Raw genomic sequence first — 27032 nt, 5'->3', positions numbered from 1 at the left:
CTTCTGGTTTTGGCTGTTAAGCATTAGATTTTAAGAATAGTTCACAACCTGTGTATTTTCTTTTTTTTTTTTCAAAGATTTATTTTATTTTTATTATAAAGTCAGATACACCGAGAGGAGGATAGACAGAGAGGAAGTGGAGCTGCCGGGATTAGAACCAGCGGCCATATGGGATCAAGGCGAGGACCTTAGCCACTAGGCCACGCCGCCGAGCCCCAACCTATGTATTTTCTTAAGAGGTGAAAGGAAATACCATTTAATGGTGTTGACAGTTTGTATGAGATCAGACTTTTATAGTTTTATCCCATTTCTGCTCACTTCACAGAAGCCAGATCTAATTACTGTGAGTTATCAGAATATTAACTTTTGTTTTTCTCCTTTGAACTTAGATTTTGGTCCTAAAAACAGATTCTCAGGATCTTGTTGCTTCCTTCAGAGTAACAACTGGAACAAGCAATACTACAGCCATAAAGTCAATTGAGTTTGCCCGGAAGGGGAGGTGAGTGGGACCTTGTCCTCAAGGACAGTTTTAAAAGTGAGTGGAATGCAGAAATACATTAAGATTTGCAGTTTGCTTTTATAATTTTTGCCCTTTAAAGATATTAGAAAATCTGTAGTGTTGGTTCATGAATTCATGAAATCTGCATTGAATCAGAGGTCACATCTTCCTTACCTGGAGGTTATCAGGCTCGTTCTTTCTTTTCTTTCTTTCTTTCTTTCTTTCTTTCTTTCTTTCTTTCTTTCTTTCCTTCCTTCCTTCTTTCCTTCCTTCCTTCCTTCCTTCCTTCCTTCCTTCCTTCTAATATTTCTTTTTTTTCTTGGAATGTCAGATATACAGAGAAGAGGAGAGACAGCAGAAAGGAAGATCTTTGCTCCAATGGTTCACTCCCCAAGTGACTGCAACGGCCGGTGCTGTACCGATCCAAAGCCAGGAGCTTCTTCCAGGTCTCTGACATAGGTGCAGAGTCCCAAGGCTTTGGGCCTTCCTCGACTGCTTTCCCAGGCCACAAGCAGGGAGCTGGGTGGGACGCAGGGCCACAGGGATTAGAACTGGTGCCCAAATGGGATCCTGGTGGATTCAAGGCGAGGACTTGAGCCGCTACACTGTCTCGCCGGGCCCTCTTTCTTTTCTTTAGAATTTATTTATTTACTGAAAGGTAGAATCATAGAGGGAAGACAGACACACATATACATGTCGCATCACCGTCATCATCATCCATCTTCATTTCATTCTCCAAATGGCCACAAAGGCCAAGACTTCATCCAAGTCTCCGAAATGAGTTTAGGGACCCAAGTACTTGGTGATTTTTTTGCTGTTTTGCTAGGCAGGTTAACAGAGAGAACTGGATTGAAAATGGAGATGCCAGGCCCAGTGCAGTAGCCTAGTGACTAAAGTCCTTGCCTTGCCCAGAAGAGGCTCCTGGCTCCTGGCTCCTGGCTTCGGATTGGCTCAGATCTGACCATTGCAGTCATTTGGAAGTGAACCAGAGGATGGATACTCTTTCTCTGTCCTCCTCTCTACATTTGACTTACCAATAAAAATAAAATCTTTTTAAAAAGAAAGAAAATGGAGCTGCCAAGAATTGAATTAGCTCTCTGACATGGGATGCTGCCCATTTCAAGTGGCAGGTTAGTCCTATGTGCCACAACACCAGCCCTTATCATTTCTGTATGGAAAAGGTATTCAAGTGTCAGTGTATAGAAGCAGAATACCTGGCATGTAGTGCTGAGGTCCAGCTCCAGCTGAGTTTGGAACTCGAGAAGGGTGCGTGGATGAGGCGCAAAGAAAATAGACGGACCACTAGGATTCCTTGATCATTGTGGACAATGCAATAAAGCTGTCCGCTTTATTTATGCAGAATCAGTCAAACTCTGGCTCGGGCTTTTTACGTCATGGTCAAGTGGGTGTTTCTAAGGCTAATTCTGCCATTTGTTTCACCTAAGGCAAGTGACTATGAATCAGTAACACATTCCTCTTGAATCAGCTAAGGGAGGAAATGTATCACAGGAGGCAGGACCCAAAGATCAAAGAAAGAAGGAAAGAATGGATTTCCCCTACACCTGGAGACTAGCACTCTTGATTAACATATGGTCAATGGGGGAGGAGGATCCTAAGCATAGGTTTCTGCTATAACCTTGATTAGCATAGGATCAAAGGGGGAGTTAACACCCCTGATCAGCATATTGTCAATGAGGGGCAGCCATGACAGCAATAGTGAGAAACCTTTTGGCTAAAAGCGATATGATATCAGCAACTCCTCAGCAACTCTGCAGAGGCAGACAATGCCTAAATAGATTACAGGAATCTCAGTGGGATTGTCCGGTGTCCATGCAAAGGGAGGCGGAGCTGCATTTAGGTGGTGGTAGAGATATCCCCCAGAGCCCTGCTACACAGCAGGAGGTTCCTTAAGGCCCTGCCGCAATGAAACAATACTCTTCACACCTTCCTGTCTTCCACACCCATCACACGGACCCGGGCAATGTAGTAAGCTCTGAGGAAGAAAGATGAGCTGCTGTGATCAGAATTGATGTCAGATTTATATTATAACTCAACAGGGAGTCACACAAGGCTTTCTGACCCTTTTAATTTATGATGTTGCTTGTGATAATTTTGGTTTCCCAATTAAAAGTAGATACAAGAACGGAAATGAGAAGAAAGATATTCATCGTATTTTGTTAGGAATGCTCATACATCCTTGGCTGACATTCCGGTCTAAACATTGTCTTGAATTGAGAACATGTTAGTTGGTGAAGTCTGCGAGAAAGTGGTGAGGGCGGGCATTGTGGCACCACAGGTTAAGGCACTACTTGGAGTGCCCACATCTTAGGTTGGAGTGCCTACGACTACATCCTGCCTCCTCTTACTTCCTACTAAGGCACATTCTGGGAGGTTCAAGTATTTAGAGCTCTGCCTCACAGGTGGAAGATACAGATGGAGTTGCTGATTCCTGACGGCCTAGGCCAGCCCTGCCGGTGCACACATTTGAGGCGTAAACTACCAAACCTGTGATCTTTCTCTTTTCTCTACCTTTCTCTATCATCATGCTTTTCAAGTAAATAAACTTCCAAAAAGAAAGCTGTCTGAAATGAATTGTATTTTAGACAGATTTCTAAGCTTTCCAATAAAAAAAAAAAAAAAATGGGGCATTTGAAAGTGACACAGTTTACTAACTCAATTAAGAATATATTGGGGGGCCCGGCGGCGTGGCCTAGCGGCTAAAGTCCTCGCCTTGAAAGCCCTGGGATCCCATATGGGCGCCGGTTCTAATCCCGGCAGCTCCACTTCCCATCCAGCTCCCTGCTTGTGGCCTGGGAAGCAGTCGAGGATGGCCCAAGGATTTGGGACACTGCACCCGCGTGGGAGACCCGGAAGAGGTTCCAGGTTCCCGGTTTCGGATCGGTGCGCATCAGCCCGTTGTGGCTCACTTGGGGAGTGAATCATTGGACGGAAGATCTTCCTCTGTCTCTGCTCCTCTGTGTATATCTGGCTGTAATAAAATGAATAAATCTTTAAGAAAAAAAAAAAAGAATATCTTGGGTGTTATCCTTGTGGTAAAGCCACCACTTGTGATGTTGGCATCCCATATTGGCATTGATTTGAGTGTCAGCTGCTCTACTTACTGTCCAGCTCCCTGCTAATAGCCTGGACAGAGCAGGGGAAAATGACCCAAGTGTTGAGTCCCTGCCACCCACATGGGAGACCAGAGGAAGCTCTGGATTCCCTGGCTTTGGCCTGGCCCAGCACTGGCTGCTGTAGTCATTTGGGGAGTGACAGTGGATGGGGCATCTCTCTATTCCTCTCCAACTCTGACTTTTAAAATCAGTAAATAAATGTTAAAACAAAAAAAGTAGTGTAATGAGTTAAGTTGCCACCTGAGATGCCAGTATTCCATGTGGGCTCTGGTTCGAGTTCTGGCTGCTCCACTTTATTTTCAACTCCCTGCTGATGCATTTAGGAAAGCAGTGGAAGATGATCCAAGTGTTTGGGGCTCTGGATCTACATGGGAGACCTAGGTGTACCTCCTGGCTCCTGACTTGGCCAGCCCTGGCCGTTGTGGCCATTTTGAGAGTGAGCCAGTGGATGGAAGATTTCTATATTGGTAACTCTTGACTTTCAAATAAATAAATAAATCTCTAAAAAAGAAACATTGTATATAGAACATATTTTAGGAATAAAGTATTTGGGGCCCAGCATGGTAGCCTAGAGGCTGAAGTTCTCACATTGAATGCGCTGGGATCCCATATGGGTGCTGGTTCTAATCCTGGCAGCCCTGCTTCTCATCCAGCTCCCTGCTTGTGGCCTGGGAAAGCAGTTGAGAATGACCCAAAGCCTTGGGACACTGCACCCATGTCGGATACCCGAAGAGGCTCTTGGCTTCTGGCTTCGGATCAGTTCAGCTCCAGCCATTGCTGCCACTTGGGGAATGAATCAATGGATAGAACATGTTCCTCTCTGCATCTCCTTCTCTCTGTATATCTGACTTTCCAATCCAATAAAAAAAGTATTTACATGCATATAACTAGAGCTTTTATAATCAACATGCTAATTTTAGAGGTTGTACATTTCACTTAGAATACTAACAGTTTGTGTTTGTTGTGTTCAGGGATATATAAGAAGTATAAAACATATTCTCACTTCAAAGTTTATTTTGGTTTGGAAGTGGCAGGTAAATGAACAAATATTCTGGCCTGTAGGTTTGTACTCAGTTTTTCCCTAGTTCTTAGTCTTTGTGTTGCTTTCTTAATGAAAAGAAATGTGAAACATTTCTGATTTCTGGTGATGTTTTTTTCTGTAGTTGCTTCTTGATTAACACAGCAGATAGAATAATCAGAGTTTATGATGGCAGAGAAATCTTAACCTGTGGAAGAGATGGGGAGCCTGAACCCATGCAGAAATTGCAGGACTTGGTGAACAGGTATGTGTCACACCCAGAAGAGTAGGTGACAGTGCCGGGGTGGGGCTTGGGTGCCAGTTCTCCATGCTGTATATTTTGACCTCTAGGACCCCGTGGAAGAAGTGTTGCTTCTCTGGTGACGGGGAATACATAGTGGCGGGTTCTGCCCGGCAGCATGCTCTGTACATCTGGGAGAAGAGCATTGGCAACCTGGTGAAAATTCTCCACGGGACGAGAGGAGAGCTTCTCCTGGACGTGGCTGTGAGTCCAGGGCCGTGCGTTGTTACTCACATGAGCGCAGGGCTGGGAGTCTGTGCTGATGACCTGTTTTTCTTTTCTTCCTTGCATTTAGTGGCATCCTGTGCGACCCATCATAGCATCCATTTCTAGTGGAGTCGTCTCTATTTGGGCACAAAATCAAGTTGTGAGTATTTTTCTTTGGTTAATTTGTTTTGAAACTAGGTATCCCTTTTTGTTAAAGAATTTTACATATATTAAACTAAAAATTACCTTATTTTGCATTCTTGCAGCCTTGTTAACCAGTTTCCATGCATCTAGTTTCCCTTTAATGGTAAGGTCTTGGTTTCAAGCTGTGCTTTTAGTAAGAATATCTAGTGTATTTTCTATTACTTATTTGAGATATATTTTTCTTCTGCTTTTCTTACTTTCAGCTCAATTTTTGTTTTACATCTTGGTTTTACTTATAACTTTTTTCTTTAAAGATTTATTCATTTTACTTGAAAATCAGAGAGAGAGAGAATCTACCATCTGCTGGTTCACTGTCAAATGACTGCAATAGCCAGAGCTGGGCTGGTTTGAAGCTGGGAGCCAGAAGCTTCCTCTGGGTTTCTAATGTAGGCACGGGAACCAAAAATCTTGAGCAGTCCTTCCCTGCTTTCTCAGGCCATTGGCAGGTAGCTGGATCAGAAGTGGAGCAGGTGGGATATGAACTGATGGTCAGAGGCTTAGCTTGCCATGCCACCATTTTTTTAAAAGATTTATTTATTTTATTTATTGGAAAAGCAGCTTTATAGAAAGATCTTTTATCTGCCGAATCACTCCCCAACTGGGCGCGATGACTGGAGCTGAACTTAACTGAAACCAGGAGCCAGAAGCTTCTTCCATGTTTCTCGTGCAAATGCAGAGTCCCAAGGCTTTGGGTGTCCTCTGCTGCTTTCCCAGGCCACAGGCAGGGAGCTGGATGGGAAGTGGAGCGGCCTGGATATGAACCAACACCAGTATAGAATCTTGGCTCACGCAAGGCAAGGATTTAGCCAGTAGGCTATTGTGGCAGGCCTCTAACTTTTTTTTTTTTTGGTTAGGATTTGTTTGTTTGAAAACCAGAGTTAGAGGGAGAGTCTTAGGGAAAGATCTTTTTCATAAGGAGAGACATAGAGAGATCTTTCATCTGCTGAGTTACTCCCCAAATGACCATGACGACGGGCTGGATCAGGCTGAAGCCAGGAGCTTTTTCCGCGTCTCCCACAGGGGTGTAGGGCTGAAGTACTCGGGTCATTCTCCACTACTTTCCTAGGCACACTAGAAGGGAGTTGAATCTCAAATAGAGCAGCTAGGAATTGAACTGGTGCCTATATGCCAGTGTTGCAGATCATAGCTTATGGTGCTAGGCCACAACATTGGCCCATTTCCACTTTGTTTATTTGTTTTCTCCTTTACAATGTTAAACCCACATTTGTAATCAGCATGCTGATAGAAAATTATTTGAGTTACATCTTGAGAAGATGGGAGAAGGTAGTTACCTGTGAAAAATTTGTAGGTAATAATAGGAATGTTTAAGATAGAAAATGCCTTAAGACAAGACAACTTTCCTAGCTGTAGGCAACTGCCTAGATTGCCTTGTACCTAGGCAAGTGTTACACTGCTGGGAGAAAAGCAGCCAATAGCTGGTTGGCATTCTAGGCCTGGTTAATACCAAATTCCTGTTTGTGCCAGCATAATTGCTTCACCAAAAAAAAGAAAGACAACCTGTAGATATTTAATTTCTGTTCTCTACCAAATTTAGTCGTGAAATTCTGAATGTTTCATTGTTAATGTCTGTTATAGGTTATTGCTTCCTTATATGATTAAGTAGTATATATTGTTTGTGGAATAGGAAAATTGGAGTGCCTTCGCACCAGATTTCAAAGAGTTGGATGAAAATGTAGAGTACGAAGAAAGGGAATCAGAGTTTGATATTGAAGATGAAGATAAGAGTGAGCCTGAACAGACAGGTATGTTTGTCATTGCACCGAATGTTTCCTCAAGGAGAAATAATGGCTTCACTTAGCACTCTCGATGTGAGTTGTAAATTTGCTTCAGCACCTCATCTAAAATGTCACTCTTTTCTCTGGGCTTACACGGTTTCCCCAGTGTGTAGAGTTTTAATTTGTAAAGGCATTAGCTAAGAGCTTATGTGGGCATTAGCAGGGCTCCAGCAGCTCTCTTGACATTGCACTTTATACTTCCTGACTAATTGCAGATGGTTAAGTGGGGATTTACGTGGAGCACCTGGCAGGGCAGCTGCATGCGCCAAATGCTCAGTGTGTCATGTGATCTGTCATTCTGTGAGAAGGTCAAGGGCGTGGGCACTCTAGCCAGACTGCCTCGCACAAAATAGTTATTTCTAATATGTGAACCTGCACTTCCTCATGAGCTGGGAAATAATGTGACCTGCATTTTAGGGCGATAGGGAGTAGATGAGCTAGTTCGTGTAAAGCACTTAGAGGATCCCTAGACGATAATAAGCACTCAGTATTTTCTATTACAATTATGACTGTGATCATTGTTATCCTAGATAAAATCCTCTGGCATACGAAGTTGACTGTCTCCCATTGTCTAACTCAAGGTGTTCTACACAGTAGGGGTTCGTGTGTGTGGCTATCAGTCCAGTTGCCCTGCCAGGTTGTTTGTCAGTGATTCAGGGGCCACTTGGTGTCAGGAATGGAGGGCGGGACTGAGGTGAGTTCCCTCCAGCCTGATAGTGCTGGCCTCACCTGTTGTAGATAACCCACAGACCTTGTGTGTTTTAGGAAGGACTCCAGGGGTGCAGGTGTTCTGGATTGCCTTGGCACTGGTGGATTCTGTTCTGGGAAGTCATCTCAGATTCTCACAGCGACTGTTCTTTCTGAGCACTCTCACATAGCTAGCACTTAGGAATTCAATTGAGACCATTAGTCTGTAGCTGACGGCCTGGGTAGAGCTGTTCCCAACACTCTCAGTCCTTGCTCTCTTGCCAGCCTAGCGTGTGGTGGAAATTCTGCGCTGTTTGTTAAATAATCGAAGTGAACGGTTTTTCCTCCTTTGCTTCTCCTGGATTTCAGTTCATGAAAATCATTCACTGCCAGTCAGAGGCAATTTTCACTCCTTGTCAACCCGTTCCTGGGTTTCTGTCCTGTAGGTGCTGATGCTGCAGAAGATGAGGAAGTGGATGTCACCAGTGTGGACCCCATAGCTGCCTTCTGCAGCAGGTGAGCTAGCATGGCGGCAGACACTTGGCTGCCCCTTCCTAGTCTGCATCGTCCAGTTCCCCTTGTATCACCTCAGTCCCATCTCATTGTTAGTCAGAAGAGAGAATGCCTGTGGTGTAGGAAAAGTATGTTTTAATCATCTCTTCTTCAGTCCCAGCTTTCTTCCCTAGCACAACCAGTCAATTCTCAGGAACCAAAATAATTCACTTGTTTATTTTTGTGGTTGAGTTTGTTAATCGTGGTGTTTGGTTTCCTTTTATTCAACTTGACTTCCTTAAAGTCCTTGATCATATCAGCTGCTTATGCTTAATATAGGTACTAGAGGAAGGGCTCACGGTTTAAGCAACTGTCTCCTCTTTTTTCCAATCCCTTGTCTGATCCTGTTCCAAATAGTGATGAAGAGCTGGAAGATTCAAAGGCTCTGTTGTATTTACCCATTGCCCCTGAGGTAGAAGACCCAGAGGAAAACCCCTATGGCCCCCCACCGGATGCAGTCCAAACCTCCTTGATGGATGAAGGGGCTAGTTCAGAGAAGAAGCGGCAGTCCTCAGCTGATGGATCCCAGCCGCCCAAGAAGAAACCCAAAACAACCAACATCGAACTTCAAGGAGTCCCAAATGATGGTAAGAGCTGCCTCTTCTCCCTGCCGCCCAGCACCCGTGTTAACTGGTAATTTCATACTCAAGATATTTTACCTTGAAGTTTTCCCATGGGTCTTCACTGTACTGCTTACACCTTTGTCATGGTTGTGTGTTCTGTTCTGCTAAAGTGGGACATTCCTGCCCCTCCGCATCCTTTCCAGGCAACCCACTTCAAGTCCCCTCATCTTTTTCACTTGTTCCCATAAAGTGATTTTTTTTTTTAGATAATGAAGTACTACTCAGACACAGGCAGTCTCTTCCTTCTCTCCTTTTATTGGCTGCCTCTGGAAACCTCTGTTGTCAGATATCAGGATGGATAAACGTGGATGTGTTGAGGGGTGGTTACTCTTGGGCATCCTCTCTCTCTCTCTCTCCCTCTCTTCCTCTCTCTCCCTCTCTCTTTTTCTCTCTCTTTTTAAGCTACTACAGATTACATACCCTTACGTTGTCCATCATATCTACCCTGTTCTATTCACAGTTTTGTAACTTTCACTTCCTGGCACTTTGTTGGCCCTGCTTTACAAAAGGAGAGAATTGAGGCTAGGAGTATGTGAAATGTTCTATGACTTACCCAGAGTCTTGACATAAAGTGGTAGGGTCAAGATTCTTGTCCCAGTTGTCTGTAAAGTTCTAAAACTATTCCTTTTCTGCTCGTGGGGTGTGTTGGGGGGGAGGGTGTTCCTATTCCTACTCAGTTTGATGAAGTGCAGCTACTTCTTTAACTTATAGTTACTGTGAACCACACAGGCCACATGTGCCTTTTGGCTGGCCACTTGTCCAGTTTTATTAGTGCCTGGGGGACACAGAGGCACCACATTGGGTCACACAGTTCTGGCCGGGGTGATGGGAGCAGTGCCGTGGCTCCCTTCCCATGCCTGTTTGTCCTTCTGCAGAAGTCCATCCACTACTGGGTGTGAAGGGGGATGGCAAATCCAAGAAGAAGCAAGCAGGCCGGCCTAAAGGATCAAAAGGTAAAGAGAAAGATTCTCCATTTAAACCGAAACTCTACAAAGGGGACAGAGGGTTACCTCTGGAAGGATCAGCGAAGGGTCAAGTGCAGGTGGAGCTCAGCCAGCCCTTGACAGGTAAGGACACATTGGGAGCGCTGCCCAGCTTGCTTTGTGGCCTTGCTTTGTACAGCCCTGACTCCGTCTAACTGCAGCATTGTCTTTTCTTCCTTCTCTCCTTTCCTCCAGTTATAAAAATCTGCATTTTAAGTTGCTACTAGGGGCAAACTAAACCAGAATTTGCTTAATTCAGCAGCTGTAAAACTCGGAGATGGGGGGGGAGGTATCTGTTGTCCTATGACTGCAAAACAGTCTAAATTTTTCTGATGAAAATATCCATAGCTTTCATCATATTAAAGGAATCCATGATCCCAAAAAGGGTAGGAACCCCTGGTTTAATTCAGTGTTTGTATTTGCTCTAGGTTGGTTATGTCCAATGAAGTACCAGACATAGAAGCTTGTTTTAAGTCACCCTTGACATCTTACTTATAAGATTCTCTGTCTCTCTCTCCAAATGCCCAGTGAATGGATCTTCTCTCTCAGAAGTCTAGAAGCAGTGAGGAAGTGTTTGGTGGTGTCCTGTTAAGGAAGATGAGGTTTTGGGGGTGTTCTTCCTCCAATAGTTGAAAATAGGAGATCATCAAAAAGCCAGAGACTGTAGTATCTGTGTGGTTTACTGCTTAAGCCTTTGGAAACTTAGATAGTTTATAAGTGATTAGGAATTTTTACTGAGAGGTGCAGAGCAATATCAGTTTCCTATCAGATACTTGTGAACCTGGGATAAGTGGTGTCTTGTTTGGAAATTATCAGATTAGAATCTTTCCTGTTTGAATAGTGTTGTTTTGGAAGTTTATTTATTTTCCTAATGTTATTGGAAAGGTAGATCAGAGTTACAGAGAGAAGGAGAGAAAGACCTTGATCTTCTTGGTTCACTCCCTAAATGGCCACAGCAGCTGGAGCTGAACCATTCGGAGCCAGGAGCTTCTTCAGGGTTTCCCACACAGGTGCAGGGTCCAAAGGCCATCCTCTGCTGCTTTCCCAGGCTATAATCGGAACTGGATGGGAAGTGGACCAGCAGCTGGGACACAAACCAGTGGCCATTTGGGAACCCAGTGTTTGCAATGTTAGCCATCAATGCATCACACCAGGCCATTTATTTATATTTATATTTATATAAATACATATATATGGAGAACAAACTCTTTTCACTCAATAGAAACAAAAAATCTATTTGAAAGGCAGATATACAGAAATCTTTCTGCTGCTGATCCATTTCCCAAATGTCTACATAACAGCCATGTCTGGGTCAACTCGAAGCCAGGTGTCAGCATTCCCCAACTCAACTGGGACTCCGCCTTGGGTCCACGTAGTTGGGTAGGGAACCAGCTGCTTGAATTACCACCAGTATGCATTAGCAGGAAGCTGAAAATAAGTGGGTTGAGCTTTTAGGAGAACATAGATGGAACTTGAACCCAGGCACTCCTGACATGAGATGGCAACATTCCAGGCAGCTTCTTTATTTTTATATGTTTAAGATTGATTTTTTTTTTTTTTTTTTTTCGATTTGAAAGGTAGATTTACAGAGAGAGGAGGAGTGGAGGAATTTTCCATTCACTGGCTTACTCCCTAACTGGCTGCAAAGCCTGGAGCTGGGTTGGTCTGATGCCAGGAGCTTCTTCCAGTCTCCTACTTGGGCCATCCTCTGGTGCTTTCCCAGGCCATTAGCAGGGAGCTGGATGGGAAGTGGGGCAACTGAGACTTGAACTGGTGCCCATATCGGGGGTGCTGGCACAGCAGGTGGAGGTTTAATGTACTATGTCATGGTGCTGCTCCACCCGGGCAGCTTCTTAGTCACTACTTGAAATGTCCATTGCAGTACTGATGTAACAATTAGTATATTACTTTCAGATTTAGAATCAAGGAAGAATACAGTATTGGTGGTTGCATTTGGATCCCCTCCTTCCCCTGCTTTAAAATTTTAGTCTAATTGTGTCAGTCCAGATGTAATAAGTACCGGAAAACAAACCAGGATTTCTTGTTTAATCTATGCCTTATGTCAGTTATTCGTTGTCAGTGAACATGAATTTTCTTCTGTGGAGAAGCTGAAATATAGTCAGTTACTCATCATTTTGAGTATTCCACCTTAGGCTTGGTAGATTTAGACTTCAGTGTTTCATGGCGCAACACTATAGTACAGAGTGCCAGGACTTTTCCCAGTAGTAGTTTCGCTCAGTTACCACCTTCATGTTCGTTTTGTGGTTTGTTTTGTGAAATAACCCAGAACAGGCACAAGGGCCTGGCCAGTGAAGTTTACGGCTCCGTAACTGACTAGACATAAACAAGAGCAGTCCTCCTGCTCACTGCTAACACAAGCAGATGCTGCCGCAGAAAAGACGAGCTAAAATGTTTTAGGATTATTTAAAATGTGGCCAAACATAGTCAACAAATTAAAACACTTCAGGACATGGTCTCCCAGCCTCTTTAAAATACGTGTTTAATTATTCTTGTGCTTTTCCATATGAAGTGTAATGGTAGACAAATGACTGTACGTTTTTTTAAAACTCAGATTTACTTCTTAATTGTAGTTAGGTGGTCACTAATAATAACTGAGTGTCTCTGGCATTTCTCGCACTGGATTTAAGATGATCTCAGTGCGGAGCACGCCACAGTGCTGTTTCTGAGCTTTGCTGCAGAAGTGTTCAAGTGTGAGTCACTATTGTGGTGGAGAGTTAACCTGATGAAATAACTTTTTTAGTCTCTACATCTCTCAGAAGACTGTATATCAGTGTTACTTTTTTTAAGATGTATTTATTTTTTTGGAAAGTCAGATATATAGAGAGGAGGAGAGGCAGAGAAGATCTTCGTCTGCTGATTCACTCCCCAAATGGCCACAATAGCCAGAGCTGCGCCGATCCAAAGCCAGGACCGTCTTCCAGGTCTTCCACATAGGCAGAGTTAGAGAGAGAGGGAGAGATACAGATCTTCCTTCTGCTGGTTCACTCCCTTAATGGCCACAGTGGCCAGAACTGGGACAGGCTGAAGCTAGGAGCTTCATCCAGGTCTTCTTTCAGGTGCAGAGGCCCAAGGATTTTGGACCATCTTCTACTGCTTTCCCAGGTGCATTAGCAGGGATCTGGATCAGAAGTGGAACAGCCAGGATTCAGACCAGTACGGAAAGCTGACATTACAAGCAGTGGTTTGACTTGTTTGCACTACAACTCTGAGCCTCTTACTATTTTCTTAGTAATAGAAGAAAGTAAGATTTTGATCTGTATGTAGGATATGCATTTTAGTATTTGTGCAATTGATCTTCTTAAGCTGCTAGTCTGGTAGGAGTAGCTGCCATTTCCAAGGACCTGTTAGCAGATGATTCCACTTGTGTTGCGAACAAGGATAAGCAAGGGAATGACCCACTGAAAGTTCAGCCTTGCATCTGGGAAGTAACAGGGTGCTTCACACTGGAGTTCTGGTTTCTGGTTATTCTTGTTAGGCACTTAAGTTGGTCAGGCTTCAGTAGAGGCAACTATGTTAGCTGTTTCAGCGTTCTACCTTGTGAGCGTCAGAGGGGACTTTCTCAGGATCACGGTGATGAGGCAATTATGACAGTGCATAGACAAAGCAGCTGCCCAGGGTAGCAGGTGTTTTTCCTACCTTAGCTGTGATTGCATGTATCCCATACCCACGTGATCTCGACATCCTTCTCTTTTTTTCTCTCTGGCCTTGGATTTTGGCCTTTTCTTGAGTGGAAATGAGCACATTAAGCTCCAGCGTACTGAGAGCAGGTTGAGGGCTGGGCCTGGTTGTGATGCGTCCTCGGGAGGACTGTAGGCAGTGCTGCTGACTCACTTTGGTGGAGCTTGGAGCTTGGTGGCAGCAGCAACAGTTAGGTAGAGTGACAAAACTGGATGTCCTGGGAAGCCCAGGAGGAGCCCTGCCATCCAGCCTCTGGTACATTCCTCTTGGTGTTCATGGGGAGAGCCGCGCTTCATCACAAGCCTCTGTCATGCTCTGGCAGGCCTCAACAGCTTTGTCTCCCTTATTTTTGCATTTGTCTGAATTCGTGTCTAATCTGAGGAGGAGGGAGGGATGTCTCAAATAATCAGTGTAAGGCAGCTCATTAGTCATCTCGAGTGCCCATGATTGATGCTGTTAGCTTACAATCAAACCATACTCTGCCATCATGAGTTAGACCTAACATGGCAAACTTGTATTGTTTTTTACACTTGATCTTAGCCAAAAAGCCAAGAAGCGATTGTATTATTTTTTAATCTCTTAATACTAACATTGTCATAGTTTGTGGAAACAGTGAGACTGGCCCGAAGGTGACAAAGGTATAATGTTGAGCCTTTGTGTCTGTGTTTTTACATCTCAGGATTTATTTATTTATTTATTCATTTATTTATTTATTTATTTATTTATTCATTTATTATTTTTTAGTTCTTGTTAAGGCAGAAACAGATATTCCCTCTGTTTGTTCACTTCTCAAATGGCTGCAACAGCTGAGGCTAGACCAGGCTGAATTCAGGAGCTTAGAATCCCATTTGTATCTCCCATGTGGGTTACAAGAAGCTGGAATCAGAAGCAGGGTTGAGCCCTGAACTCAGGCACTTGTATATGAGATACGTGCATCCCTGGGAACATCTTGGCCACTGTGCCAAGTGCCCACCCAGAGATTTTTTTGAGATCATCTCAAGAGGTTCATTTTTACGATTTATGTTGAGAGGTCTGAAAAACAGATTATTATTTTCCTGAACTATAAAAAGTGCTTGAATAATATTATTTTCCTGAACTATAAAAAATGCTTAAATATGATTTTTTTTTTACCCTGTAGAGACTTTGCATCTGTTAATCTTTTTCTCAGGCAAATGTAAAGATACTTTTCACTGCTGATTTTAATTTAGTACTGAACTTTAAAACTCAGATGCAGAGAAACATTTTATAACTGGGTGCTTTCACTTCATAACTTGGGCCATTATTTTCTAACCATTTCACCTGCACACAGCAGATCCTATCCAGTGGCATCTGGGAGGAATTTCTTCACTTTGTTCTCTTTTTACACTTCCTAGTTAATTTTCACATCAGTCCATTTAAGGATACCCCTCTGAGATTGAACAGGGAAGTGTCTTGATTTTAGTCTCTAGGGTTGTGTTTGCCAGTGAGCTGTGGTACATGGAAATACAGACAGTATTGTCATGAACATTTTCTCCTATAAATTCAGGGTGATAAGATTGTCCCCTGAGGACCAGGTGCACTTGTGAAAGGGTTTTAATTGTTTGGTAAATAATGAGACTACAGTATAAAAAGTTTAATACCCTCGAATTTCCTTTACTACTCTGAATCGTGAAATATTATATGGCAAAACCTTAGACGATAGCTAGCAGCTTAGAACATGTCTACCTCTGATCATTTCCCCGCTGACTTGGGATCCGGGCTGGGATTTGGATGATACGTTAATTCAACAAAGTACTTGGAGTTGGTGTGGTCGCATCTTTTCTTAAACGGGGGAAGTTGTCACCCGTGTGTGCGTGCAGCACACCAGCCAGCATCCAGCAGTGTTTCTGTCTGTGTAGCTGACTGATGCTAACTGATGCTTTTTGTGTCTGACTTCTTTAGCAGGAGGAGCAATCTCAGAACTGTTATGAAGACCCTAAAGTTCTTCGTGCTTTTCCCCTTGCCATCATGTGGCCTCTGGACAGTGTGGTCAGTCATTTGAGATTGACTTTAATTTAAAACAAAGGCCTCTGCCTCCCACCCTGGAGGTGGAAGGGAGTGAATTTACGTTTGAATGAAGAAGTGAATTATGAAAGAAGACTATACATCCTCTACCTTCCCTTTCAAGCGTAAGTCCAAATAGGCTCTCAGGAATGAGGATTGTGAAGATACCGCGTAGAGGTGTTTTTGACCTAAACCTCAAGGCTTAGTTGCAGTACTGGGGAAACGACATATTTGCTCATCTGACTATTTTCCCAGCATCCTTTTGACCAGTCATTTTTCTATCTCCTGTTTTGCTTTCTGTCCTAAATGCATGTCCCCAGGTGATTTGTCCTTATCTGAAGTTTTGCAACCGGTATCCTAGGAAAACTTGGGCTGCGAATTCTCCTAAATTTTTAAAATTACCACCTCCTCAGGTACCTCCTGTGTTTCCATTACTGGGTACAAAGGATGGACAGATAAGAAAAAAAATGCCTGAAAGATTGAAATTTTCATAAAGGAAGAAAAAGGAGGCAGCCACTGCTCCTGCCACACCCCATTCTGCTCCAGACGATGGGCAATAAGAGATTCAGGGTTCCTTATTCATTGCATGTTTTCTTCCAGTATTGGTTCATTCTCATTAATCATGGTGTTTTGAAGATTCTCCAGCGAAGAATCATCAGTAGTTGATCTTCCTTTTTCTGTGCTGGTTTCCAAAGATGGAAACACACCACTGTATTTCTCAGCAAACTTTTTTACTGGGGTTGGGGGGGAGTGGGCTGGGGGGAGACCCTATGCAAGGACTAAGTAAAACCATCAAAATCAAAGCAGCAGTAGCAGAGTTCAAATCAAAGACCAAGGTCCAGTTTTTTACCACTGCCTGTGGAAATCTGTCCTCACCTGTCATCATCCCTTCCCGTCCTGTGTCTGTGCTCCTTTTTCTCATTGTACTTTCAGTCACTTCCTTTCTGTGAAAGGTTGCTTAGCTCCCTCCCCAACCCTTCTGCCATTCTTTATATGAAAAGTAGAAGATTGGATGGATGTGTATATTAGGGTAGGAGTTTGGAATTTTCTGAGAATCCCAGTCAGGAAGCCAGGTCTAGAAAGGGCTCAGTAGCCTTGCCAAAGGGGGCTTTCAGCTGAGCAGTAACTGCATTTGCCAGAGTGAGGGAGACTTTCAGTCCTGTGTTAATCGTGAAACCTCTGTCCATTGGGGGAGGCTCCTATAGCCAAACATGTTGATGGCCGTGTAGACATTAGGATAAAAATGAAAGTAGAACCTATCAGTACGAGCCGCTTTTGTTCCATTCTGTGTCATAGAGCCGGTATATGCAGTAATTGAAGAAAGTTCTCCTGAGTCAGTTGCAAAATGCCAGTGCTTCCAGATGCCACTACTTTCTGCTTGAATGCCCATTTTGCGAATTTCCTGATTAGTCCGCTGCTTGGAGTTGGTGGTGCTCACTAGGCATAGTCCTGTTTTGCAAACTAACTCCTCTTATCCATCCCAGTTCCCCCATCCCGTGCACTGCAAGTGTGTGCAAACTGCCTTATTTTCCTGTGGGAAACAGCTTGGTTTCCTCTGCCTGCGGGTTTAGATGTTAAGCTTTTCCACTTCCTAACTGGCTTCTGAGAAAACCAACTTCGAAATGGCCTCTGGCAGCAGCTCCTAATCATTATTTATGTTTTTGGAAGATGTTTTTAATTCTTAAGACCTTCTGTCTATTTCAGTTTGGATTTCTTGATTTGTACAATATCTGTATATTTTCTTTGCCCTTCTGTCACATCCCTTCTCCCTGCTCAATACCATTTTTTTTTTTTAATGTTCTGTAGTTTTGTACAAGATGAAACATAGCCTTGGGTACTTCTTGCTGAAGCTTTAATGCTTTGTAAATAAAATTGGATGTTTATTAAACAAGTGTAAATGTTTGTTTGTAAACACTTATAACCAGCCACTTTGCTTTTGTACAACAGAAAATGCAGATTACTGTGGTGTTAAGATATTTCTGTGTAGAAATCCACAGCTGAAAGGAGGAGGGAATGCTGCATTCCTGCATCTAGACAGGATTATAAACAAACAAGGATTTTGGCAAAAGTTGTTAACCAGAGAGATCATGTGTAGGACTAGTCTCAGTTAAAATGAACTAGTGGCTAAAGTCCTCGCCTTGCATGCAACAGGATCCCATATGGGTGCAGGTTCTAATCCCGATTGCCCCGCTTGCCATCCAGCTCCCTGCTTGTGGCCTGGGAAAGCAGTGGAGGATGGCCCAAAGTCTTGGGACCCTGCACCCATATGGGAGACCCGGAAGAAGCTCCTGGCTCCTGGCTTTGGATTGACTCAGCACCAACCGTTGCAGCCACTTGGGGAATGAATCAGTGGATGGAAGATCTCTTAGTCTCTCCTCTCTACATATCTGACATTCCAATAAAAATAAGTCTTTAAAAATAATTTTGTTTTTTTTTTTAATTAGCCTAGAATGGAATTTTAATGTTTTCTCTGAAAAAGCCGTTGTGCTAGACACTGCTGGTGTCTAGATCCCTGCCTTTCAGGGAGTTTTCTTAGTCTAAGTACTCTTAAATTCCTATTAGCTTTTCTTCTTCTGCATTAAGCAGCATTAAAATCCACTGAGTGCACTTCATTTCCAAATGAATAGGGTGTTTGAGAATCCGAGTCTGATCTTCATCACTGCAAGAATGTCTACATGTGTTAATCTGCATGATGGAAACCTACCTGTGACATCATACCTGTGTCATAGCAACCTCTGTCTGAGCCAGCAGTCAGCCTTGTGCATCGTCCAATGTTGGTCCCCACGGGAAAGAAGAGTACCTGAGGTGGGGATGTTTGCCTTAATCATGGCCCTATCTGTTTTTTATTTTAACTTAGATTTTTATTTAAAATCCTCACAAGGTTCATGCTTCACGTAGTATTTTCACACACAGCATGTCACTAGCTACTCAGAGCACAAGAATCTTCATTTCTGTACAAAGTACAGAGGTCTTAATTTACAGAGAAGGAAATAGAAATTCTGGAAGGGTAGGTCCAAATGCAAAGAGCTGAATCTTATCTTTTTCCTAAGATTTTTATTTTTGTTTTTTATTCCCTACATGGGATCCCAACAGATGCAAGGCAAGGATTTAGCCCTGGGCCCCTTTTCTTTTTAGAGATTGATTTATTTGACAGAGCAAGATTCATCTTCCATTCTTTGGCTCACTCCTCAGATGACTGCCATGGCCAAATCCAGGAGTCAGGAACTTTGGGTCTCTGATGTGGGCCATCTTCTGCCTTTGTATATGCGTTAACAGAGAGCTAGATTGGAAACAACATCTGGAACTTGAACTGAACTCTTATATAGAAAGCAGGTAATGGTATACTGCACTGCAGTACTAGCACCGTTAATCCTTGTTATAAAAGGTTTGAGAGCAAAGTAAATAATTCAAGTTGCTGAACTTGAACTTAGTTCAAATTGTATTTTCTCTTGTTTAGACTTTAATGTGTTTTTTTCCTGAGGTCAGATGTAATGTGGGGGGTTTGGAGCCTTTTTTTCTGCTAAGAGCCAAATGGCATTAGCGTATTTAGTACATCATTTGGGGGCCATACAGAGTGATCAACTTCAAAATTAACCTGCTATATACATTTATAAAATTTCAAGTCCAATCTGCAGTTTCCTTGACAGGGCCAGACCAGATAATTTTGCAGACCTTATCAATTCCTACTCCTGGTCTAGGATCTCAACATTTGGAGAGGGCTGGATGCAGATGAGAAGCGTATAACTTAACTGCATTTGAAACAGTTTGAAAATTCACTCTGTTTCTGAAGTCTTTTATCTTTGTCTCCATAAGATGTAGATTTACATTAGTTAAAAAAGATGTGAAAAGAATGAAGACAAGTCACGTGGTCACTAACAAGCATAAGAGAGCACAACATTCTGAGTTTTTCTCTACCTATAGCTTTACCTGTCCTTGGGGACTGGACTTTGTTTTATTGATGGTGCCTGCATCTTGCATGAGATTATGATATGCTACAGGATTCCGCTGGGACACCTGGAGGGTCTGCCAGACATGAAGACCTTGACCAATAGTTTCCTCCTTGGCAGCCTGGTGATGGTTTCCTGCCTGCCTTTGGTGGTAACGTCTCCTAACACACTGGCTATCCCCAAAAGGCTGCGAGAAGCTGTGGGGAAAGTGATCGTCAATGCCACCGCCTGTACTGTCACCTGTGGCCTTGGCTACAAGGAGGAGACCGTCTGTGAGGTGGGCCCTGATGGAGTGAGGAGGAATTGTTCGTCTCAGCGCCTGGAGTGTTTGACCAACTGGATCTGCGGAATGCTCCACTTCACTGTCCTCACTGGGGAGCAGTTTGAGCTCAGCTGCCTGAGTCCAGAGATCCTGGAAGTTGGGCAGGAAGCTTTTCGGTTCACCTGGAGACTCGCACGGGGTATCATCTCCACTAATGATGAGGTCTTCAGGCCCTTTCGAGCCCACTCCTACTTTGTGAAGTTTCTACCTGCTCAGGAGTATGACTCCGGGACCTACCGCTGTGACGTGCAGCTGTTGAAAAACCTGAAGTTCGTCAAGAGGCTGTATTTTGGGCTGAGGGTTCTTCCTCCTAACTTGGTGAACCTGAATTTCTATCAGTCCCTTACTGATGATCAAAAGTTAGTAGGTGAGGGCCTGGAAGTCAATCTGACAAACCATTCTATGCCTCATCACCCATCGTGGAAAAAGAAGGTGGCATCGGCTGTGGGAATAGGAATCACCAGTGGAGTGGTGGGTGGGGCGCTGGTAAGTGCAGCGCTCTGCAGAGCTTGGAGGCCAACCTCTGGCCACTGACTGCCTCCAGCATTCATGAGGCTGTTTCCCAAGGGTCTGGCTGTCGGAAACCCACCTACCTTCCTTTTCCTGCTGCCTGATAGTGTGTCACCCAAGGGGAGGGGTTCCCACCACCCAAAGAACAAGTGGGAACGGGTGGGGGAGAACCTCCTGGGAGCTGTGAGCAGTCATTTCTAACTGATCTCTTTCCTGAGCACTTGCCCATCAGAATCTGACTGTAGGCACTGGGCCTGTTCCTGAGAAGGGATCTGTCCTCCAAGCCCAAGTTCATTTAGTTTTCCCTGCTTTATGATTTACTGGTGTGCCTCACACCTCTGTTTCAAACAGTGGGTTTCTGTAAAATTTACTAATAGCTTTTCTAGTGAAAATACTTTCCCCCTATTCAATAAAAATAATTCACAATAGTTGTACAGAGGCAACTTTTTAAAAATTTCTGGCACTTAAGCCGCCTCATAATTACCAGTCTGGTTTCTGTTTTCCCCAGGTTCCTCAGAAGGTAAACAGGTTGCTTCCTGTGTGGGCCTGTGCCCAGGTGGGATGTCAGGACTGACATGTGACTCAGATGTGTAGTAGGCTGCCCTGCATTCCCCAGGCGTACCCTGACTTTCATGTTAAATTGAATTTCCTAGCAAAGCTCTGGATCCTTCTGGTCATCCAGGTGGTTCCATGTCTTGCTATCCCTTTTCTTCTTGCTCTTTTGGTGCCCTGAGGCTTGTTCCTTTTAAAGGTCAATTCTTTTGATCTCGTAAAGCAACTAGTTGTCCTCCGTTGAAAATCCAAGCCTAAATGCACACTGGGAAGGGAGGATGTTGCGAGGGTTGGAGTGTTACCATGTGCCCTGATGATTGGCTTGTTAACCACCAACTGAACTAATCCTGAGAGCCTGGTGGCTTTTCTTCCTGTCTTCAGCTGCAGTAGCAATTGTAGAAACCAAAAGTCAGTGCCCTTGTCTAGGTGTGCATGAGGGTCACCTGCTGGACTTTCTGAGAAATCCAGGTCCTGAGCCCAACCCTGAGGATGCTTGTAATTTAGGTTATATTATGGTCAAAAGATGATTTCCTTTTAACTAAGAGAAGAAAAGCCTGAGAAAATTTGAAAGGTTTAGTGACCACAGACCCTTTACCCAGAGTTGCCTGTAAGCGTTTTGTCATGATTGTTTGAGGTGGGTATTGATTTTTACTGAACTGTTGGAGAGCTGGTCTTGAAGCATGATGATCGTTTACTCTGGAATCTTGTGTGTGTTTCCTAATATGGACATTTTCACAGCTGACCCTAGTATCTTTATCACACCTAAGAAATTTTCTAGTCTTACAGAAAGCTTAGATTCAACTTTTTAAAAAAAGATTTATTTATTTTTGTTGGAAAGTCAGATAAACAGAGAGGAGAGACAGAGATCTGTCTCTCTGCCAATTCACTCCCCAAGTGGCTGCAGTGGCTGGAACTGAGCCTATCTGAAGACAGGAACCAGGAGCCTCCTCTGGGTCTCCCACACGGGTGCAGGGACCCTAGGCTTTGGGCCATCCTCTTTCCCAGGCCACAAGCAGGGAGCTGGAATGGGAAGCGGAGCAGCCAGGATTAGAACTGGCGCCCATGTTGGATCCTGGTGCATTCAAGGCAAGGACTTTAGCCACTACGCTATCATGCTGGGCCCATAGATTCAATTTCTAAAATGCTAGATATTTTTGAGAAAATTGTCAGTTCTGTGATCTCTTTTCCAGCAGACCTCCTCCCCCCTTGTATTTTGTTTTTCATGACCTTTATTTTGCTGAGGGTCTAACTTGTCCAGTTGTCTTGGATAGAGTCCCACCATCAGGATCTTATTTCCTTTTGAGTGGCTTCATAAAGACTGAATCACGAGCATTTTCAACAAAAGAGATGTGCTTACTGTCAGATTGGGAGGCTGACAATGTTAGTTTGACCCATTCTGGTGAAATAAGGCTGATTGGTTAGGGTGGTAACTGCCAGATCTCTCCAAAGAGGGTGTGTGTGTGTGTGTGTCCTGCCTTTCCACATGGAAGTAAGCAGCCTCTATGGTTGTACTTTGGGATTATCTGGTTTTCCAAAAACTGTTCACGTGAACCTTGGCATCCTCCACTGATCCTTACTACACACTGAGGATTGGTTGTGAGTTGGTGGTTCTTTCAGTTCATCATTTCTAGATTTATAGCTTTTAATAGCTTACATAATTCTCCTTAAATGATTCTTTTTAACTTTCTATTTTTGAAGTTGCAGTAGTTTCTTTTTTCTTTTTTAATCAGCACATTATATTTGGGATCTATTACTGTCATCATTTTTCTATTATTTGAGAGGCAGACTGACAGGGAGACACAAGAGAACTAACTTCCACCCACTGGTTTCACTCCCTAAATATCAGGTCCATGCTGAAACCAGGAACCTAGAACTCTATCCAGATGTCTCCCGTGTACTCCCATGAACCCCAGTACTTACATGTAAGTACCTGTACTTAATGTGCCATTCCGGGCACATTAGCAGGCAGCTGAATCAGAAGTGGGAGAGAATAGGGGGAGTTGTGGCATAACAGGTCAGACTGCTTCCTGTGATACCAGCATCAACTACGGACACTGATTAAGCTGGCTGCTCTACTTCCATTCCAGCTCCCTAACATACCTTGAGAAGCAGTAGAAGATGTGGCCCAAGTTCTTGGACCTCTGAACCCACATTGGATACCTGTTAGAAGCTATTGGCTTCTTGGTTTGATCTGGCCCAGCACTAGCTATCGTGGCCATTGGAAAGTGAACCAACAGATGGAAGATGTTTTTGTTTGCGTAACATTGTCTTTCAAATAGATAAATAAATCTCAAAATCAAAGGAGCTAAGACTTGAACCAGGACTCTAATATGGGCTATGGGGATCCCAAGTGGTGGCTTAACGTGCTGTTCCACCACACTGGCCATAGTAGAAGTCCCTTTAAGCCAGCTGTTATGTCCTGCTATGGTGCTATTTGACTGATTTCTTGCTTTCTGGTTCAAGCTATCTCAGGGTCACTTTGGAATGTCCTTGTCCCAAATGTGAATCCTGCTCTTTCTCCAAGGAACCATGGTTTCTTTTAGTATGAATAGCTTTTGGAAGTCAGGGTCTGTGTGCTGTATGTAGCAATGCATTCGTAGTTGCTGGACCTTTCAGTGGCCTGCACACATGGGAACTGCAAAAGGTTCATGAAAGGGATAGGTGTTACAATGCAGCAGGTTAAGCTTGGCATGCTCATGACCTGTGTTGGAGCACCAGTTCAAGTCCCAGCTCTTCCCCTTTCAGTCTGACTCTCCTGATACACCTGAGAGGCACTGCATGATGACTCAAGTACTTGAGTTCCTGCCACCCATGTAGGACACCTAGGAGTTCCTGGCTCCTGGTCCAGCCCCAGCTGTTGCAGTCATTTGGGCGAATGAACCAGAAAATGGAAGATCTCTGTCTCTCCATCTCTCTCTCTGCCATTGTGCCTTTCAAATAGTATTTTTTTTTATTTAAAAAAGATTCACGGAAAATGGAAATGAAAGATATGCATATTTTCCATGAATTTTTAAGACCTCTTAGGTGTGTTCATTATGAAATCAAAGCATTGTTTTGTTTTTAACATTTTATAATTTTTCTGATCCGTAACCCAGGTGGAGAACACTGGCCTAGGCACATGGCACAGGAGCCTCTAACCATTGTTGCTGTTTTAGAAAGATCGTAGGTTTGACACATCTCACCCCACTTAGCCACCATGGAGGGAAATGGGTGGATTTCAAAACGGGGTTCTGGTCTGCTTCTGCTGTTGACTGCCGTCTGCCTCAGCTTTAAGATAGGGATTGCAGGGTGAACTGTGAAGTCCTGGGCTTGAGTTTGGGAAGGCAGTTAGTGGCACACTTTAGTTCAATACTGGTGGACAAACAGTTTGCTGAAGTATTCAGGAGATAGCTTGGCCTTTAAAGAAGACTGGAAAACAGTATTTGGGAGTAAACAGCAGGACGAAGAGGTACACTTTGACCTGATGAGAAAAAACATCCACAGCTGGTGCCTGCTGCCCCAGCAGGTTGGGAAACCATCTTTATTTAAGAACTGTCTGCTACCAGAGTCAGTAACTACCATTACAAGTTGAACCCGAGAGGGACAGTGGGCCAGGGGAATGGCTCCGAACAAAAAGGCGTCAGGGCTCTGATGAAGCTCTAGCACTTGCCTAGCTGTGCAGGCCCTGACGGGGTACAGTGGGGAGTCTTGGGGCCATGGCAGCATGTACCCCACTGAAGGGTACTTGGGGCTGTTGAGAAGCTGTCTGACCCAGTGTGCCCCTCTCGTTTTCCTTTACTGTCCAACCTTCCCAAACCCATAACCATATGTACAAGTCCATGGAGCACCCTTCCCCGCAACCCCACCCCCCCGCAGCTGCCAGGTGCCTGTTCCCATGGAGTTCACTGAAATCTCTTAGGGAAATGCCCATCAGATCCCTTTTCCACTGTTCCAGAAGCCTTCTTGACGACTCCCTTCATATACAGGATTAAGCCCAGGTAAAGTCTGATGTGGGGAGGCAGAGCAGTGCACTGGTGTCAGGGAGCACAGATGGGGGTCCCTGTTGTCCCTCTGACCTAGGACAAACTCTGAGGGAAGGAGGGAGCACAACTCTTGCCAGGGAGGAACTCCAGGGAATCCAGCATTCTTAGCTGCCCTGTGCTCTGGCTCCGGGCATGGGTGAGATGACTTGGGGTTCCAAGAGGCAGAGCTTCCTGGGGAATACACATGGCTATGTCAGAATTCCTGGGGTGAGCCCTCTCCCTCAGCTTCCTCTGAGTTACTGGACCCAGAGCAAATGGTATCTTTATACCTCTTCCTTTGCTGAGCACTTTTGGATTTTAAGAATCTGGGACACTTTGAGCATCTCCTCTAGTCATGTCACTCAACCTAGGCCCCCACACCAACAGTTACCCAAGTCCCTGCAATTCCCTATAAAATCCTTTTGCCTGCTCTGGCTCTTCCTTTTTATCAAAAGAGACACCTCCTCTTTCCTCTACGTACTGTACCCTTGGCCTTGCCACTCTGCCTGCCACAGTCACTGTCATTTGCTGCCCTGAGACTGGGGCGTATACTTGTCAAAGCAACAAGGACTAGGGGGCCCAGGCAAGGGTCAAAGGACACTCTAGGCTGACCCCTGCTATATCCAGAGTGAATGAGTCTCCCTGGGCCTGAACAGGTGTGTCAGGCTAGGACATCTGCCCTTGGTCCTTGTGAGATTGGTCGTGAAGCTGTGGGGCAAGGTACTGACCCATTCAACTTCTGCCTGAGAGGAGGATGCAGAATTGAGTAATGGCCAAAGCAGGGGAAACCATACCCACAGTTCGCTGCCGATCTGAGAAGACCCTGCGTGGGGAGAGACTGTCTAACCATGTCTTCTCCCAGCAAGGAGCTGTTGCATTTTACAGTCATTATTGCCCGTAAGTCATCTCCCCTCTCACTACACCTTAGTCACTACTCTTCTGACTTCTACAGGAGATGACAGCTGCAGGTGTAGCCGCAGTGCTATGGCTCTGTGTCCCCAATTCTGCCTGCTCAGTGGTTAGGTTTTCCTTGCTAAAAGCCCTTTACGGGCCTACCAGCAGGGCTGCCTTCTCCGCTTCCTGATGGGCCTCATTAGAATTACAATTTTCAGTAACTTGTTACTTTTTTCAAGCATGCCTAAGGGCTGCAGCCTCCAACTTGCCTGGTTAGGTTCTTTGCCAAACCAGCTCATCTCCTGGCCCAGCAACCAGTCCACGCCTATCTCCCTACAACCCTGAATTTTAAGCCTTGGAGCAAGGTGCCTTGTTCAGCATGGGGATGCTAGACTGAGTTTGAGGTCCAGGAGAATGGCCCCATAGCTGAGCCCCTAGCACTCCTGCTGCAAAGTTGGGAACAGATCTGATGGCTCCAGGGAAGCAGGGCTGTGGAGAGGCCTTAGTGCAGGGGGAGCTGGTGGTAGTAGGGAGAAGATATGTGACTTCCATTTTTAAAAAATTATGGGTAAACATAAACCTGCCCAGGAAAAGAGGGCAGGACTTGAAAGTTTAAAAAACCGTAACAAAATAGAACTCTAACTGTAAACTACAGAAAACAGGCTTCGGGAGTCTCCGGGGCGCGTGCCCAACACGCTGCTCCCACGTGTGCAAGGCCACCTGTTGGAGTGCAGGTCCTGGGCTCTCCTGGTCGTGCTACTGCTGCCTGGATTTGCAGAGCCCACCCATGCTGTGGCCTCTTGGAGCAACAGTGAGGACAAAAGAAGGCTTCAAGCTAACACTGCCCCCTGGAGGTCACAGCAGGAGCCAGACTTAGAAGGCAACAAGGACTGGATGGCTCTTGGGACATGCCCTTGTCTTAAGCTGGCCCCCTTCCATGCCAGTCCTGCTGACCATTAGCCTGGACCTCTTGAAGCGCAGCTGTCACATGCTACTGACCCTCACCGCCTTCTGAAACCAGGCCCTAGACATGCAGCACTGGCTCCTTCCTCTGGACAAAGACCTTGAACCAAAGGTAGGA

The 27032-nt window shown here is 44.6% G+C and overlaps 2 protein-coding genes across 4 annotated transcripts in view; both read left to right on the top strand.

Moving 5' to 3' along the window:
• Window positions 1–17616, top strand: part of RBBP5 (RB binding protein 5, histone lysine methyltransferase complex subunit) — a 34000-nt gene extending 16384 nt beyond the window's left edge. Inside the window, exons 6-14 of one of the 3 annotated variants that reach the window (XM_004578718.2) lie at window positions 390–499; window positions 4797–4916; window positions 5003–5156; window positions 5248–5319; window positions 7009–7126; window positions 8293–8362; window positions 8756–8985; window positions 9897–9974; window positions 15624–17616. In XM_004578718.2, the coding sequence (XP_004578775.1) occupies window positions 390–499; window positions 4797–4916; window positions 5003–5156; window positions 5248–5319; window positions 7009–7126; window positions 8293–8362; window positions 8756–8985; window positions 9897–9974; window positions 15624–15652 (981 nt within the window). In that variant the 3' untranslated portion in view covers window positions 15653–17616. Of the gene's footprint in view, window positions 1–389; window positions 500–4796; window positions 4917–5002; window positions 5157–5247; window positions 5320–7008; window positions 7127–8292; window positions 8363–8755; window positions 8986–9896; window positions 10089–15623 lie in introns of those variants that run through there. The other 2 variants (XM_004578717.3, XR_009246146.1) reach the window with 2 other exon arrangements.
• A 2141-nt stretch (window positions 17617–19757) lies between these two features.
• On the top strand, window positions 19758–20932 carry TMEM81 (transmembrane protein 81). Its single transcript, XM_004578939.2, has one exon. The coding sequence runs from the start codon at window positions 19758–19760 to the stop codon at window positions 20526–20528; it is 771 nt and encodes a 256-aa protein (XP_004578996.2). The 3' UTR covers window positions 20529–20932.
• Window positions 20933–27032: the final 6100 nt, after the last annotated feature.

This window comes from Ochotona princeps, chromosome 10 (genome assembly GCF_030435755.1).
Source record: "Ochotona princeps isolate mOchPri1 chromosome 10, mOchPri1.hap1, whole genome shotgun sequence".
Classification (NCBI taxonomy): domain Eukaryota; kingdom Metazoa; phylum Chordata; class Mammalia; order Lagomorpha; family Ochotonidae; genus Ochotona; species Ochotona princeps.
Note: the sequence above shows the minus strand (reverse complement) of the source record. Positions and strands in the feature narration are given on the sequence as shown.

Coding starts and splice junctions, on each gene's coding strand:
- TMEM81 (XM_004578939.2), top strand. CDS start 19,758: ATGAAGACCTTGACCAATAGTTTCCTCCTTGGCAGCCTGGTGATGGTT.